General features: G+C 39.6%; 2 protein-coding genes across 2 annotated transcripts; one reads left to right on the top strand and one right to left on the bottom strand.

Annotated features, from left to right (window-relative positions):
* Positions 1–17: 17 nt before the first annotated feature.
* polr2j (RNA polymerase II subunit J) lies at positions 18–2856 on the bottom strand. Its single transcript, XM_084316625.1, has 3 exons — positions 2616–2856; positions 1298–1406; positions 18–625 (listed from the first exon to the last, which is right to left on the bottom strand). The coding sequence occupies exons 1-3, from the start codon at positions 2756–2758 to the stop codon at positions 524–526; spliced, it is 354 nt and encodes a 117-aa protein (XP_084172751.1). The 5' UTR covers positions 2759–2856; the 3' UTR covers positions 18–523.
* Positions 2857–3613: 757 nt separating this feature from the next.
* Positions 3614–10667, top strand: LOC311230179 (ubiquitin-conjugating enzyme E2 C-like). The gene is made up of 7 exons (XM_084316379.1): positions 3614–3704; positions 5490–5608; positions 5794–5821; positions 6450–6536; positions 7471–7675; positions 9860–9919; positions 10474–10667. Exons 2-7 carry the CDS (start codon positions 5508–5510, stop codon positions 10509–10511), a joined length of 519 nt encoding a protein of 172 aa, XP_084172505.1. The 5' UTR covers positions 3614–3704; positions 5490–5507; the 3' UTR covers positions 10512–10667.
* The last annotated feature ends 7148 nt before the right edge of the window (positions 10668–17815 follow it).

Below are 17815 nucleotides of genomic sequence, written 5' to 3'. Positions count from 1 at the left end.
GAGTCTGGAGGAAGAGCCATCACTTATCATGATTTATTGACATAGAAAATAACATAAAAAGATGTGTTAATTCCACTTCCTTCTTCCAGGGAGTGGAGCAGTCAGTCCCGTAATCAGTATGACGAACTCTTGACTCAAACATAAAAGGTCCACTTTAAAGAACATTTCTGAGCCGTAGACAGTTGGGCCATTGCGGTTTTAGCGGCAGCCATGTTTGTGACACAACTGTGCTCCGTGGTTGTCGCTGAGCAACCGGCGACTCCATAGCGGCTGGTGTTGGCCGTGTCTCCCTCATGCTGTTGCAGAGGACACCAGGAGATTAAAGTTTGTGATCAGACTGGACCCAGCAACTGTTGCTATGCTACCATGGAAACCCCAGCCAAGAGGGTCATGTTGACATTGAACCAAGCTAACCGTAGGCCGTCTTGAACCAACTCACTCAAGTGCGAGAGCTGATGTTAGTTCTGTGAAGCCACATGGTTGCATGGAGGGAGGCGAGGCGGGGCAGCAGGTCCAGATGTCTTTATTCAATCCCCTCCTGCTTGTCTTTGATAGCGACTCTGAATCGCTCCTCCAGCAGCGACAGCTCACTGATCAGATCAGTGATGGCGTTGGTGAAGGCCTCCTGGAGAGGGGGAAAACCAACATTCAGCATTCAGTTTCAGTTTATTTAAAAAAAGGACACAGTACACAACTACACATTAATAAACATTTCTGTAAATGTGTCAGTTTTAGCCAGCTGGCTAATTCGCAACTGTAGTCCTTTTGGCAAGATGTTATAAGACCGACAATACACCTAGAACAGAAGCATTAAAAGTAAAACACAGTATTTACAACACAATCCAACATAATAGTAAAAGCAATAAAATACACAATGAACTGATTAAAAGTGATTACATGTTTGATTGGTTAATAGGTCTAATAATAGGTCTTAAGTTTTTTTTTGTAAAGGTGTGGTAGGTAGCACTGTGTCTTATTTCAGTTGGTAGGATGTTCCAGAACTGAGTGGCTCTGACTGCAAAACAGGACTGACTGAAGGAGCTGGATCTAAACGGCACAGTACAGTCCCCTCTCCGGGTAGATCTTGTGGACCTATTATGAGATGTTTTTTGTTTGACAAAAGTACTGAGAGGTGGAGGGGCCTTGCCATTTAAGATCTTGAACAGTAGGCAGGCATCAGTGTATTTTGTCAGATTTTCCCAGCTGAGGATTCTACTGAAGTCATAAATAAATACAACATGTAGCCATACTAAATACTTAGTACTAGTAAAAGTACTTCATTCCTTTGCAGCGGTACCTGAGGACTGTAGTCGGGAGTTGTCTGGACACGGATGACTATCTTGTGCTCCAGAGGATGAGGGACCTTATAGCCAGCAAACAACACCTGGGGATCCTTCAGCAGCTGCCTGCAACCAGAGAAAAACCATGGTCACAAGGATAGCCAGTCATTTCAATTAACCAGTAATTTACAGTGTAGGTTGTAGGTAGGTATAAATTGAGTATATTGGCAAGCAAGAGTTTAAAAGTCGTACAGTATAGGTAACAGAGCCTAGAGTGTAGGCAATGGAGTCGGGTCATAATAGTAGGTGGTAGTAGTATAGAGAACCCCAGAACCCACCTCACCCCTGCCCACTTTGCCAACCTAGGATGGCTTAGAGTAGACGACAGAGTACAGCAACTTGCAATGGGCCTGGTCTACAAGATACACTATACGACCGGGGTGCCCATGTACATGTCAAAATACTTCCCAAAGGTCAGTGAACACCACAACCACTACACCAGAGGAAGCTCAACAAATCATGTTAAACCCAGATTCGGCTCAAACAAGGGACTAAACACGTTTCGCAATTATGCCACAACAATGTGGAACGCCCTACCCAAAGCTGTAAAGGAATGTGAATCCCTGCCCACATTCAAAACCGCTCTTAAAGAGCACCTACGGGAGGCTGCAATTCGAAACTGGCCACCGTAAATGCCCAAAACCCCCACCACCTCCTAATAGACAGTCTCCTCCCCACCGCATGTATATATTCCCTCCCCGCCGTATGTATATTTCCCTCCCACCCACCCACCCCCTCCTAATGTACAGTCCCCTCCCCATCATATGTATATACTCTGTCAGGATCTTGGGGTAACAGTACTGTATATTTGAATACCGCCTATGTCACAAATGTATCAGTACTAAATACCTATATGTCCCTATGCCATAAATGTCATGTATGTTGTGTATGTCATAAATGTCTATGAATTGAAAATGGGGGACCCTGATGGAAACAAGACAAACGTCTTTCTCAGGTCTGCATCCCCTTAACAATTGTATGTATTGAGCCGTACTGTATTGTACCCATTCTGCAATCTGTTAAATAAAGTTTTCATTCATTCATTCATTCATTCATTCAGAGAGACATTAGCATGGCAAGTAGTGTTATAGTAGGGCTGGCATGGAAGCAATATTCTCAAATCGGGGTCCATGGACCCACAGCAAAACATGTAATAATTAGATTTCACTATTCAATTTACTGGCTGATGTTAGCACAATGTGGGTATGTATGACAGCTAGGTTTCAACTCCAGCTAACATGCTGAACGAGCCGTCAGATCATCAGGGTGTCTTACGAGCGAATGATGTTTCCCAGCGTGTGGTCCTCCTTGTTGAGTGTGAACAGACAGGCGTTAGGGACCTTCGTATCTTTGATTATAGTGATTTTCTTTTCTCCTTCAAACAACAGGAACGACTCGAAGGCCGGCGGTGCGTTCATCTTACAGACGGTTAGTTGGCGTTAAGATACTTGTTGTTAATAGAAATAACCATACGGCGCAGTCAGAACTATAATGAAAAACAGTCAGACCGCCATATTTCTTTCTTGTTTACGTCGTTTCCTGGTTTCACTTTACGGCAGGAAAGCCAAAACCTGCAATCCGGGGGGGGGGTCTTTATTCGAGTTTAATATTTTGTATGAAATATCTAATACGATTTGTAATATATTGAGTTTGTATAAATATGTTTGGGGGGGTATTTGATTGAATAAATCATTTCGGCGAGGTCTTCTAATCTAAACCAATCATCTTCACGCGCATTCCAAATTCTCGAAGTGAACTTCCTGTCTGTCTAACTTTGGAAACATGCACTTTTAGAATCACCAGAAAGGCTTTCGAAATAGTGAAATGCCATGCTGGCCTCAATATTTTCATACCAATTGATATGAAAAGGTTATGAAATGAACAAGAATGTGATCAAATATGTAATAAAAACGGAGCTCAACGCATACATTTGATGGTAGAAATCCGTTTCCCCCAATACCAAGATGGCGGCGGTCTCGTGACGTCAGAGTGTCTTCGAGAATTCCAAATGTAGTTGCTAGGCCGTTGCTTTGTTATTGAGTCCTGCGTGTTGATTGGCTGTGTGACTGAATGCAGAATGTTGGTTGGCCACGTGGCTGGACAGAAGGTAGCGTTTATTGGCTGTCTAAACTGACAGCTAATTTAAAAACCGGGGGGGCGGGACGAGCTGCAGTTTGATTGGCTGTGTCTAAACTGACAGTTAGTTTAAAAACCGGGGGGGCGGGACGAGCTGCAGTTTGATTGGCTGTGTCTAAACTGACAGCTAGTTTAAACCGGGGGGCGGGACAAGCTGCAGTTTGAATCTGAGCTGCGGACTGAGAGACAGAAGACGGAGCAGCTCCCCTGATCAAATCTAAAACACAGGTAAGTAATGATATTACTGTGGCGATTCTTATCTCTGTTATGTTATTTATGTTGGTGTAACGTGAAATTATTAGGTGGAAATGGTTCCGCTTGTAAATCAACGTCATCTTCATCATGTAACCTAGTGTTATATTGGATAGTTTAGCAGTGCTAGCTGGCCCTAGCTAACGGTAACGTGAGAAGAAGCAGAACAAGCTTGGCGTCACTGAATGGATGACTTATTATTATCTTCAGCTAACACAAGTCTGCCAACCAGCGAAGTGGGAAACGTACACAAATAGTTTCCTGTCCGACTAGTTTAAACACTAAAGTGAGAAACGTTGCAGATCCGTTAGAAACGTTGTGACAAGCTTGCGTTAATTAGGCAGCCGTCGCGTCAACGTCGCTGCCCCCCGGCAGTGTTACTACCCACTGCTTCATATCACAGCTGTATTTCTACCCTCTGCTTCATATCACAGCTGTATTTCTACCATCTGCTTCATATCACAGCTGTATTTCTACCCTCTGCTTCATATCATAGCTGTATTTCTACCCTCTGCTTCATATCGCAACTGTATTTCTACCCTCTGCTTCATATCATAGCTGTATTTCTACCCTCTGCTTCATATCACAACTGTATTTCTACCCTCTGCTTCATATCACAGCTGTATTTCTACCCTCTGCTTCATATCACAGCTGTATTTCTCCCCCTACCCTCTGCTTCATATCACAACTGTATTTCTACCCTCTGCTTCATATCACAGCTGTATTTCTCCCCCTACCCTCTGCTTCACATCACAGCCTCTGCTTCATATCACAGCTTTATTTCTACCCTCTGCTTCATATCACAGCTGTATTTATACCCCTACACTCTGCTTCATATCACAGCCTGGGAAATTAACATAAGACTGAAACTAGACTTTCGATTCTCAGGTGACTGTACGTCATGCACTTTTATTTTGCCTAATGGGTAACTTAAGTGTTTGACAGTCTCTCAGGAGGTAGAGCAGGTCGTCTGGTTAATAAGGTTCCCGATACATTTTTCCATTTCATTTCAAACCTTTATTTCAACTCGTAAGACACAAGAGTTTACCTTAATTTACAGCGGCGACGAGATTACAAAACAAGACCGTTTATAAGCAATGTTGTTATAAATTGACACACAGTGGTCGGAGATCATAATTTGATATGCAGCAAAAGATGGAAGAGCCTTCACCTTCAGTCAGTTGGAGGGCATTAGTTGTTGGAAGCATCAAAGGGAAAAGCGGAACCCTAAGGACGAAGTTAGATTCCGACTCCTCGGCCCTTGAGCAAGACGCCTCTAACTTCTGAAGATGAGCAGGTTGGCACCTTGCATGGTCGCCTCACCTTGGATCTGAGGCATAGTTGTAAAGCTTTTTGGATAAAAAGCTGTTATATAAATGCAGTCCACTTACCAAATAAGTGGCACTGATTTAATCTATATAAAATACTTCTGATTATGTAAAAAAATAAAATTACATGATTTATGTTCGCCCCTGGAGATCAAAAGTTAGTTTCAGTCTGTTAATTTGCCCGGCTGCCAATTGAAATGTATTTTCTCCGTACAGAATAAGTACAGTGCAACAAAAAAAAGTTTTGTCATCTGACCAGAGGGCAAAGGCTGGTACATGTACAGCCGGGAACCAGCTCTGTATGTTAAGTTACTGTCAACTGATGTGATGAACGATGATTGACTTGAGTTTAACCTTAAGCTTTATCTGGCTGCTAAGCCTTATAGTCTTAACTTTGCTAGGAATTAAAAAAAACTCTGTCATTTCTCCACAGTGTTGATAGTAACCAGCTATGGCCTCTCAGAACATAAACCCAGCAGCAGCCTCTTCCACGGCCGCTCTGAAGGGCAACGAGACTGGAGGCAGTGCAGCCAAAGGCTCCGTCACCAAGAGGTTGGTGAGCAGTTATGGTGTCTTAGTTTGAGCCACTTTAATTAAAGCCACTCGATAAAAGTTGTTTTCCTGGTATCCCTCCGCAGCGCTGCACCCCCCCCCCCCCCCCTGGCTGAAGCTAGTTTTTACAAAAATCAAGCGACTGAATTAACAGTGATGCATTAATAATTGTTTTCCATTTACAGACTGCAGCAGGAGCTGATGACCCTGATGGTAAGAACATAATATAATTTAATATTCATGTTGGAAGATTTAGTAATTATTTAGTATATTTATTTTTAGAAATGAGTGACATGACTGCTGTTCCTCAGGGATCAAGTCACTTTCAGTTCCATAAGATTATTTTCCCTCCCTCTGAAAATGTCAAATGTTTTGCTATGTAAAAGTAAATGCATATTCCATCATTATTACATGAATCATGGTTTCAGTTTTTATTATAACTTAATTTAACTAAATTCAACCCAGCCAGTTGTCAGTCAGCCATAGGGGGCTACAGTTGGGAATGTCCTGAATCCTGATCACATGTTTTTGCTCCCAATCCCAGTCATTTAATATTGAACATCAAAAGGATTGGAATTTGATCTGGCTTAATATAGCAGATACCGTTCAATTAAAACATGCTGCGATCGGGAATATAGTACATGTATTTGAAGGGTAATGCTTGTGTGGGTAATGCTTGTGTTCTGTGTCTAGATGTATTTGAAGGGTAATGCTTGTGTTCTGTGTCTAGATGTATTTGAAGGGTAATGCTTGTGTTCTGTGTCTAGATGTATTTGAAGGGTAATGCTTGTGTTCTGTGTCTAGATGTATTTGAAGGGTAATGCTTGTGTTCTGTGTCTAGATGTCGGGGGACAAGGGTATCTCTGCATTCCCAGAGTCTGACAATCTGTTCAAGTGGATCGGAACCATCGATGGAGCTCAGGGAACGGTATGTTATGATTTATGTCATTCCTGTCTGGGAGGGGCTTATGGGGTATGTTATCTTTCCTGTCTGTTAGGAGGTATGTTATGATGTCTTTCCTGCCTGGGACCAGATCCACCCAAAGCTGGTATAAAACGATAACTAAAATGTTGTCTTATCCCTTTACTTAAACAGGCTTTTCCACTACCATACTGGAATCCCTGCTTCCGCTTTGCTGTGCTTTATCAATGGAAATCGTTACAATCGTTTCTCTTCACATGTATTATTTCTTGTTTTTTCTACTGATGTTTTTTTAAAATGCTGTGAAGCACTCTGTGCACTGCACTCATGCTGAGAAGGGCACTATACAAATAAAGTTTAACTTCCTTACTTTAATATAGAATTATCAGTACTCAAACTAACAATGGAGCTCAAGGCCAACACGGTACAGGACGGTAGGCTAGCTGTCTGCTGTGGTGGAGATGTATACAATTACAGGCAACACGGTACAGGACGGTAGGCTATCTGTGGTGGTGATTAAGGCTGAGATGATATGCCATTTGGAAGAATCGATAAATCGGGACAAAATTATCGATAAATATCTATTTTTTTGCATGCGTGTTAAAAAAAAACGTATAAAATAAATTTCTTTAAAAAAGAACTACTTAACGTTAGTTTGTGTGTCACGTGCACTCACTGTAGTTTTTGCAATGCTGTGGTTTGCCCACGACACACACAAACTAATGTTAAATTATTATTATTATATCCAATACAAGTGGGGCCTCAGACCCTGGAGGTGGTTGGGACCTGTGCAGCAGTCCCTCTTGGGGTTGGATGTTTTAACAGACGTTTATCACAATCCTTCTCCTGTCTGAATGAGGACCATACATATTCTTTACAAATTGAAAGTGGAACCATGATGTTTTTTTTAAATGCAATGTGAACATGTCATCCTGTCCAGGTGTATGAGGGTCTGAGGTACAAGTTGTCTCTGGAGTTCCCCAGTGGTTACCCCTACAAAGCCCCCCGTGTCAAGTTCATCACCCCCTGTTACCACCCGAACGTGGACCACCAAGGCTACATCTGCCTGGACATTCTGAAAGACAAGTGGTCCGCCCTCTACGACGTCAGATCCATCCTGCTCTCAATACAGTCTCTACTAGGAGGTACACAAACTAGTTTAACTACCGTCAGCCCACACTTAACATTAAAGACGAGTTAGATCCACTCTGCTCTCCATATTGTCTCTACTAGGAGGTATGCTAACTAGTTTAACCACCATCAGCTAGGGGAGTAACGGTACAAAAACCACGGCTCGGTGCGTACCTCGGTTTTGAAGTCGCAGATCGGTATGGGTTTTCGGTAGCCCCTTTCGTGACTGTGATACACCGAGTGAATCCCACAGTCACTTCCATAGCAAACCAATGTATGTTGACCATGAAGGACTGGTTCTGCCCGAACCGGTCGTTATACGAGAAATTTCAAAGGTACTCTGTTGCACGAGGGTTTTGGACAAAAATATGCGATGGTTTGAAAGCTCGGCGTTGCTAATAAACGTTTTAAATATTTTTTATAAACTAGTCAACACTGCATTATTTACGGCGTTGGGTGCATGATGCGCATGCGCTGTGATCACAGCACAGGTGTAACAGGCAGCCAAATACGGAAATAAAGCTTTTTTTTAATATATATATAAAAAAAAAGCTTTATTTCCGTATTTGGCTGCCTGTTAATAAACGAAAAGGATGTGTTTGAAGCCAAAGGCTTATAGAGCAACCTACCCCTAATTCAAAAGTTAGTTTTCAAAATATAACAAACAAAAAAAATCGACAAATCAACAAAACCGACCCCGAAAAGAACAAAAAGTTAAAGTTTGCAAGATAAAACAAACCAACAAACAAAAAAAATCGACAACAAACCGTTCCCGAAAAGAACATAAGCCAACATAGGAAAATCTAAACTTAATCTGCAATACCCAAGTTTCATGGTAGAGAAAAACAGATTCTACATGTACACTGTAAGAAAAAAAAACTGCAAGAAAAGGGTAAATGTCTGCCATCAATGGGTGCCAAATACTTACTGTTAAATTACAGTAAAATCAAATACATTTACAGATTATAACCCTTACAAATTTAACTAATATTTTAGAACCCTGTTTTCAAACGTCTTTTTAAACTTAAAAATACTCCTGCTGTTTTTTTTTTTATTTCATCCGGTATATTGTTCCAGAGTTTCACTCCTTTAACTGACACAGACATACTAAGTGTGGTTCGAGCTCTAGGCTGTTTCAAATTGAGTTATTCTGAAATTATAAGTCGCCTCTCGTTCTTTAAACAAAATTTGTAAGTTACATGGCAGTAAACTTCTAGCTTTAAAAACTATCTCTGCTGTTTTTAAGGTCAACTAAGTCAAGGAACTTTAATGCACTTAGTTAAAAAAAACTGTTTGTAGGATGGAGATAGCGAACATTGTTCACACCCCTTATTGCCTTTTTCTGTAAGGTAATAATAGGATTCAGATTAGTTTGGTATGTGTTTCTATACAGTAAGTTAGATATGGTAATAAAAGAGTACAATAAATTGTGTATAATGATCTCAAATTTAATGTGTCTGGTTTTTCTTAAGATACCTAAGCTACGCGCTGTTTTTTTCTTTACATAGTTAATATGAGTTTTCCAGCTGATGTTTTAGTCTATCACGACACCCAAAAAAGTATATTCATTTACTGTTTCAAGATGAACATTATCTATGCATATCTCTACTAGAGTATCCGGATGTATTTTTTTTTATTGGCAAACAAAATAAATTTAGACTTACTTATATTTAAGGAGAGTTTGTTAGTATCAAGCCAACATTTCAGCTTCCCCAGTTCACCTGTAATATTTGTTAGCACCTGAACAAACATTTTTAGTATCATCTGCAAAAATGACAAATTTAAGTTTATCAGAAACATCAATGATATCATTAATATACAATATAAATAATTTCGGTCCTAAAATGGATCCTTGCGATACCCCACATGTTATCACTTTGCAGGATGATCTGGTTTCCCCCATCTGCAGACATTGTTTCCTATTTTCTATGTAACTTTTTATCCAACTGAGCCCAACCCCTCTAATTCCATACTTTTCAAGTTTTCTGAGTAAAATATCATGATCAATGGTATCGAAAGCTTTTTTCAGATCAATAAAAACTCCAACTGCATACTGTTTATTATCGATTGAATTTGTTAACTCTTCTGCTACCTGCATGAGAGCCATTGATGTGGATCTGTTAGTTCTGAATCCATACTGGCTATCAATCAATATCTCATTCTTATCAATAAAACTGCTGTCTTGTTCTTTCCTCCAGAGCCCAACAATGACAGTCCACTGAACGTTGCTGCTGCCTCGCTTTGGGACAACCAAGAAGGTAGGAACACAACACTGACCTGGGGTCCGTTTTGTACCTTGGCACTCCGTCTGTTTTTATGCAAATGTATATGGGTGGGGGGGAAAAGGGGGGGTACCAGAGTTGGCATTCCTCTTTATTGCATTGGTCTGCTAACTGCAAGCTTATGAGTTAGCCTGTGGTGAACAGAACCTGTTTCAGTCAAAACAGCCTTACCAAGTTTTACCTGACTTGGTAATGCTGTGCTAGAAGATGCATGATGTTTTTATTTGAACTAATCATGCATTTATGTAAAGCTGCACTGGGTGGTTTTGGTTGGGGGAAGGGGGACTCTCTTCTAAAAACGAAGTATCGGATGCCTTTTAATATTGAATGCATGAGGTGTCGAGAGAAACTGGGAATGACCCTCCTAACACCTGTACCGTACAAAGAAGCCTCTAAGAGCAATGTTGGTTCACTTTGTTTCAAAAGGGGGGGGTTTTCTTTTTGCCATAATCGATATTCAATCATTTGGAAAATTGTAGATGTTTTTCCACGGTGCAGAGTTAAAGAAATGTTTTTTTCTTCTCTTTCAGCCTTCAAAGCCCATTTGCACGCCACATTCGAGAAGTGACCTCCCTGTATTTAATTGGTTTTGACTTGTGTTGTCTCTATTCTGTGTCTCTGTCTTCTGAATTACAGTACGTATGTCTCGTTTGTTGCAGGGTTTTGTGTTTGTACAGTATTTTTATGTTATGACAGACTTTTGTTAATAAAGATCTTAATTGCTTCTAGAATATTGTGTTCTTTGCTCAGCGTTGTGCCCTATTTCTGTTATGGTCACAGTACAGCTGATTTTTAGATGGGACACGACAGACTTCCTTATCTTATTTATTCACCTTACGTTTCTAGGCAACTAGGATGCCAGTTTGTTTTACCTACTGCGTACATGTGATGCGTATCTAGAAAGGGATATATTGACTTTTGTAGATTTTTAACTAGAAAATGCCCCACGTTTGTCTTCTCAAATGTTTTAGCAGTTTTGTGCATGTATAAATTAGTTTGGGAATATTTATACAATAACTGATGGAAGAAGATATAAGTCTCTGGGTCATTCCTAGATTGGTGTGCCATTTTAGTCGCCAAGACAAATACTTGTAGGTTTGATCTTGAATCGGAAAAACAAATATATTTAGTAAAGTGTTCATAATTTAATATTCTAATTGTTCATTAAATGTTTTCCAAAAAAATAATTATTTTAGCAGTGATTTGGACCAACAATAATACATTTAATGTGTCACCTGTTTTTTCCCATGGTGTACATTAGATATCTTCATCTGTTCCACATGGTGTTCTTGTACATTAGATATCCATCTGTTCCACATGGTGTTCTTGTACATTAGATATCTTCATCTCTGTTCCACATGGTGTTCTTGTACATTAGATATCTTCATCTCTGTTCCACATGGTGTTCTTGTACATTAGATATCTTCATCTCTGTTCCACATGGTGTTCTTGTACATTGGATTTGGCAGTGGATCCAGACACGGCTCCTACCAAGGCCACATCACAGAAAACATGAATTCCACTTTATTTTAATTTTTTAGTACTCTTTCCCTCTTGCAGCTCTGCTGCTCGTTGTCCCTCTAAGTTGGTGCATTTAACCCTTATGTGGTGTTGGGGTCTCCAGCGACCCGTTATAATATGTATATTTTATTAGAACAAGGCTTTATGATATCCTCCAACATATAAGCACAGCAAAATTGTTTCACCATTTTGAACATTCTACAAAAGGGTACGACTGTGGTGTTAGGGTCATTCTTGACCCGGCAAGGTAAAACTATACTATACAAATACTAGATATACATAAACTTTTTTTCAGAAGTTATTAGTCAGAAAACATCTATGGGTTTCACATTTAGTATATTATGATTGAACAACCTCATTTTCATCTTAAAAATAAGGGACATGATGTGTCTCGAGGGCCATAAAATCAAATTACAATGGGATTATATGGTTATGAATGCATATAATGTTAGTTAGGATGTAGTATTAACTATTGAGTGGTACTCCTTTCTTTTTAGTAGTCAGGACTGAGTTAGACCCCGGGTCAACATTGACCCGCTAACAACGGTCAGTGGTGCCAATTCCTGACACAACATGAGGGTTAAGAACCTCCTCAATGATGTCACTGATGAACATATCCCAGGCATCTTTTGAACTGGCTTCTTGATCTTCCCTGAGTGGTGGGGATGCTCATCAAATACCCTGTTTTAGTCTCAGCGGTTCTCAAAGTTGGGTCGTGGGTAACTCATTGGCAAGTCAAATGTTCTGGCAACATATTTTGGCTAAATATGCCTTGTTTTATAAATGTCTTGATAACAGTGCTGTAATAAAATGTTCCAATAATTATTGATGATCAAATTCAACGTGTGCTTTTATTTTGATGAAATTTCCATGTTGAAATTACGTGATACATTAATTGTGGATTTGTGGGGTTGCCAAAAAAGATCCTAAATAAAATGCTTGTGGTATAAAAGTTTGACAACCCCTGCTCTATTAGGCTGGCTCTGAGTTTCCTCTTCAGAGGACTCGTCACACAAGTCTTCTGTATCATCAAAGGAGAGCTGGGAGCTGCGTCTTGAGACGCACAACTCCAGCTTCACCCCGTGGCTCATAGTCTAGGTCGTCAGCATCAGAGGTTTCAGAGTCGGGACCAAGGCTTGCCTCATCTTCCTCAGCCTGTTTTTCATGCAGCATATCTATGACAATTTCAGCAGTAACTCTTGACTACTGGGACCAGCCATACTAACACCCTGGATCATCTAAAAAAGTATATTTTCAACAATATTGTTATTAAAGTTTTATTTTGTTGACCTAGCTAATGTTAGCTAGCTATACTAGAAAATGTCAACTATACATGCGGAGTGAGTACTTACTTATACTATACACATTGACTATGTACCAAATGCACAGAGTACTTGTATGGGGTCCTACTAATCACCGCAAAGTACCAGAAAATATCCCAAAGTATACCCTAATATACCACAAAGTATCACGAAATACCCCAAAGTATACCAATACCTCAATGTACCACAAAATACTAATAGCACAACTAATGATCATATGGTCAGTGGTTTTGAATCCCAACTCTTTCTGTTCACATGCCGAAATGTCCTTGGGCAAGACACTGAACCCCAAATTGCTCAAATATACACTAAGTATTAGCCTATAATGTACTGTAAACACTGAGTACAGTTAGATTTATACTAGAAGTTAGCCACGCCGCTTTCATCTGAGACAATGCAGCGGACCTCAAATGTCTTAGGTAAAACAAATGGTAAAATAATACTTACATCAGATGTGTGTGTGATGATCAAAAACAAGTTAATTGAGGAATACTGTATCATATAATTAATCTATTGCAAAGATATAGAAAATACAAACTCACTTGGGTCACTCCCCCCCCCCCCCCCCCCCATCTCATCAATCTATGAGAAGCGGTGCTCACGGAGAGCACGGAACATCATCAGAGACGCTTCTCACCCCAACCATGGACTGTTCACCCGCCTGCGGGGTACTCGCTCTGGGGCACGCTACCGCAGCCTCCCAGGCAGAACCAACAGGACCACAAATAGTTTCTTCCCCTCAGCTGTCAAGACTTCTGAATCAAAACTCTACTTAGCCCACTGCACCTCACTGTATACCTGTGTATATGACCCATAGCTTATGTAGACTTTATTTTAATTATACTTTTTTTTCTCACCAGTGCACATTGTGCTAACCATTGCACTTTACTGTACAGTTTTATTTATGTGTCTTATTGCAACTGACTGTTGATTGTCACATCCTGGTTGGGCGTACACAATCTCGTTGCACTGTCTTGTACTGTGTAATGACAATAAAGTTAATCTAATCTAATGTTGCGCATCACAGGCTTAAGAAGTAGGCCTATATGGATTTGGTCTAAAATTAACTGTCATTTAGGCTTGTCCGATTGCCCAGCCAAAGGCTCTAGGTCAAAGGTCAAAATGGACATTGCAGCAAAGGCTCATGACCCAAGCAGTTTTTCAAATCGTTAAAAAGCAGCCTCACATTCTGGTGGCCATCTAACCTTTGCAGGACTGGACTTACGAGTCAAATCACTGAGAACTGCTGACTGGGAAGAGCAGTTGGATAAATCGGCAATACCTGCCAGCCAACCCCAGGAACGACCGTACGTTTATTTTTGTTGTTGGAGGTGGACATGCTTCAACGGCTTCCACCTTCTCCACCTGGGGGCGGATGACGCCACCTCCAATGACATGTCCAAGTTATTGGACCTCTGTCTTGGCAATGTGGCACTTCTTGGCGTTGATGCCCAGCCCGGCACTCTGGATGCGATGCAGAACATCAGAGAAGTGCTGAACACGCTCTTATGCAGAACATCATAGAAGTGCTGAACATGCTCTTCCCACGTCTCTCTGAAGATCACAACATCATCACTCTACGATGCCGCAGTGTCGTCCTCTGCTCCTCTCAGCACTTCATCAACCAGCCTCATGAAAGACCGCTGGGGCTCCATGCGATCCAGAAGGCATCGTCCAGAACCGGTACAATCCACTCGGCACCCTGAAAGTTGTGACTCCGTCAAAGGGCACCTGCCAATATCCCTTACAGAGGTCAAGGGTTGTCAGGTGGATTCCATTTTGAGAAGTGTCACAAGGCACCAGGGGGGAAATTACTTGTACTCCTTGCCATTTGGGAAGGGTTTGAAGTGTTCATATCGACGAGCCTAATCAAGCTTATTTTTTATATATATATATCTTTATTATACACAATTCAATACAAAAAGTATTCAAGTATATATATACATCTTTATTATACACAATTCAATACAAAAACTATTCAAGTATATATATATATATATATATATATATATATATTTTTTTTTTTTTTTTTTATATTATACACAATTCAATCCAAAAAGTATTCAAGTGACATCAATCACTATAATACAAACTCAAAATAAAATGCCAGGGGACAGTATACACACCATACAAAGCCCGAATAATGTCTTGATAGCCTTGTTTTTGGAGGAGAAATAGTTTTCATGTATTGCTTGTTTTCATTTTAAAATATAAGGATTTGAAGTTTCAATTTGGACTTTGCTAAAATAATGTTTAGTTATTTTATATTGTATTGCCATTATATTTGATTGAAACCAAACAACTTTATATAGGCATAATATAGGCATAAAGTCAATATTATCAATAATAAATCTACTCAACTCCTTCCATAGCCTTTTAGTATGAGTACAGTGCCCAAACAAAATAAGTGTTTCACACAAAATTAACTATTTACATTGATTGTTTTCAACTTGACAAGATAGTGATTTGCTGGGTGATATCTGTGCACCTTTGAAGTGTACCTAGTAGTCAATAAATAATAATAATAATAATTACTTTATTTGTATAGCACTTGTCATACAGAAATTGCAGTTCAAAGTGCTTCACAGCAGTAAAAAAAAATGCAGGCATAAGTTCAGCATAAAGTGCAGACATATAAAACATCACATTGCAGGTTATCGTGATCACACTAACATATTGTTTCTGGAGTCAAAGACATTGAAGTTAAATGATCTTGTGGAATTTAAAACGGCACAATTAATGTATAAAGCAAAAAGTCATGCACTTCCAAGAAACATTCAAGAATTGTTCTTTGATAGGGAGGGGGGTTATAATTTGAGGGGAGAACACAATTTAAAGGTGCTAAACGTACGCACTACCATGAGAAAACACTGCATCTCAATATGTGGAGTGAAACTGTGGAACAGTCTTAATGTGGTGCTAAAGCAATGTCCAAACATGAGACAATTCAAACTGATGTATAAGGAAATTATGTTCACAAGGTACAGGGATGAAGAAGGGACTTGATATTCACGGGTGTTTACATTTTTATTTTGTTTCTATTTTATTTTATTTTATACATATATAGTTTTTGTTTTTTGTTTTGCATTTATATATATATATATATATATATATTTTTTTTTTTTTTTCTTTTTTATGTTTAAAATAGTACACTCATTTGAGTAGTGGAAAAGGGGTAGGATTAAATAAGTGTATACTTCTTCCTACTCCTTTTCGAACATGCAGATTGAGTTGTTTTTCTTTTTTGTTATTGTTTGTTGTATTCATTGCATGTTCGAAATAAAGACTTCAAATCAAATCAAATCAAATCATTGGTTACAGACATAAAGCGAGCATAAAAAAGATTAAAAGAAAATAAAAGTAGTAAGGTAAGGCAAATAAAAAAAAATCACATTAGGATCTAACATCCCAATAGGCCTCTCTTACCCAACAAATAAATACCAAATATCTTTCCAATGAAGGTGTTTTGTAAAGCTACATATACCTCTGTTGTTATTTCTAGTAGACAAAAAACACATCTCACCCAGAGGAGTATCAACCGGATTCAGAACCGGTAACACGTTAGCCTAGCTTAGCACAATGAATGGAAGCGGACAGTGCTGGTTAGCCTTCGGGAGAGGTGTTAGTTGGACAATGCTTAGGCTAACCGGCACTGTCCGCTTCCATTCATTGTGCTAAGCTAGGCTAACATGCAGCCAGATAGCTTTCTACTGAACGCACAGAGAGGAAACTGGTATCTATCTTCTTGTCTCTCTCTGGAGAAGACAATACGCTAATTTCCCAAAATGTTGGTGTGTTTCTTTAAGAGCATTAGGACCCCAAAAGGGATTGCATCTATGGCTACAGCATATTAATTTGGCGTTACAGGTATACCAAACTGAGTAAGGAATTCTGAGTAGCTAAGCAATAGTCCATCATCATTAAATAATCATCAAGATAACATTATTTAAGAACCATTTCTCATGAAACAGGAATTTGTTTTTTTTTGTGTTTCTATTATTCCAAATAAAACATTTGTGAGGTGAGAAGTTATGTCTATGAATGAGGGACCAAGCGAGCAGCATTTGTTGATGGAAATCGAAATTTTTTCAAACGTATGATTACAGACTAAACTCAATTTAAAACCACGAGAATGTGTAATGGGGTATGAAGTTCAAAAGTGTATAATCCAATTGACTTGGTATTAATAAGGGCGGTGAAGTCAAGGAATTGAAGTCCGCCTGATTCATAAGTATTCATAATAACAGATTTGTTTCAACATAGCGAGAGCCTAATCAAGCTATTCAGAATTGCTTCCCCTCGATGATGTCACAATGTTCATCTACTTTTTCTAGTTATTCTAGTGAACAACACATCATACCATCTACTTTGTATGATTTTGTAATGTTGTTTCCATTACAAAATTTTAGTTTGATTTAAGCACAACATGTCTTCCCTGTTAGGCTCATAAACCTTATCTTTTCTACCTAAAGTTGAACCTAAGATGTTTTTGACAAGATTTTTTGTGGTAAGTTTGATATGATATTGCTGGATCTTGAGTCATATTTAATCTGCAATGCCTAGTTTGACAGTTTGATCTGAATTTCGTTTGATTGTTCATGCACAGTTCTGGGGCGACAGTGGTTTGGGAGGTAGTGCTGTCGTCTGGAAATCTGGAGGTTCCCGATTTGATTCTCGCTCCTCCCGGGCAGCATGTCGAAGTGTCCTTGAGCAAGACACTTAACCCCTAACACAACCCCCCTCCTGGCAAGCAGGTTGGCAGCTTGCCTGGTCGCCTCCGCCGTCGGTGTGTGAATGTGTGAGTGAATGGGTCAAATGTGAGGAACAAATTGTAAAGGGCTTTGGATAAAAGCGCTATATAAATGCAACCATTTACCATTCTGGTGTGCGGTGTTGGGGAGTGGGAGCAACTAATTTGCATTTCAGATACAGAAACAGAGAACAGAGGGGTATTAGAGTGGTATTTTCAGCATAATCAATTATATTGGCTAGTTGAGCGGACAGTATGTTTACCCATTGGCTAGTTATT

This window comes from Notolepis coatsorum, assembly GCF_963971535.1.
Source record: "Notolepis coatsorum genome assembly, chromosome: 6".
NCBI classification, from domain to species: Eukaryota; Metazoa; Chordata; class Actinopteri; order Aulopiformes; family Paralepididae; genus Notolepis; species Notolepis coatsorum.
This window is presented reverse-complemented; position numbering and strand designations above follow the sequence as displayed.

Coding starts and splice junctions, on each gene's coding strand:
- polr2j (XM_084316625.1), bottom strand. CDS start 2,758: ATGAACGCACCGCCGGCCTTCGAGTCGTTCCTGTTGTTTGAAGGAGAA. Junction 1,407..2,615: donor CTGGGAAACATCATTCGCTC/GTAAGACACCCT, acceptor CTCTGGTTGCAG/GCAGCTGCTGAAGGATCCCC. Junction 626..1,297: donor CTCCCGACTACAGTCCTCAG/GTACCGCTGCAA, acceptor CCCCCTCTCCAG/GAGGCCTTCACCAACGCCAT.
- LOC311230179 (XM_084316379.1), top strand. CDS start 5,508: ATGGCCTCTCAGAACATAAACCCAGCAGCAGCCTCTTCCACGGCCGCT. Junction 6,537..7,470: donor TCGATGGAGCTCAGGGAACG/GTATGTTATGAT, acceptor CATCCTGTCCAG/GTGTATGAGGGTCTGAGGTA. Junction 7,676..9,859: donor AATACAGTCTCTACTAGGAG/GTACACAAACTA, acceptor TCTTTCCTCCAG/AGCCCAACAATGACAGTCCA.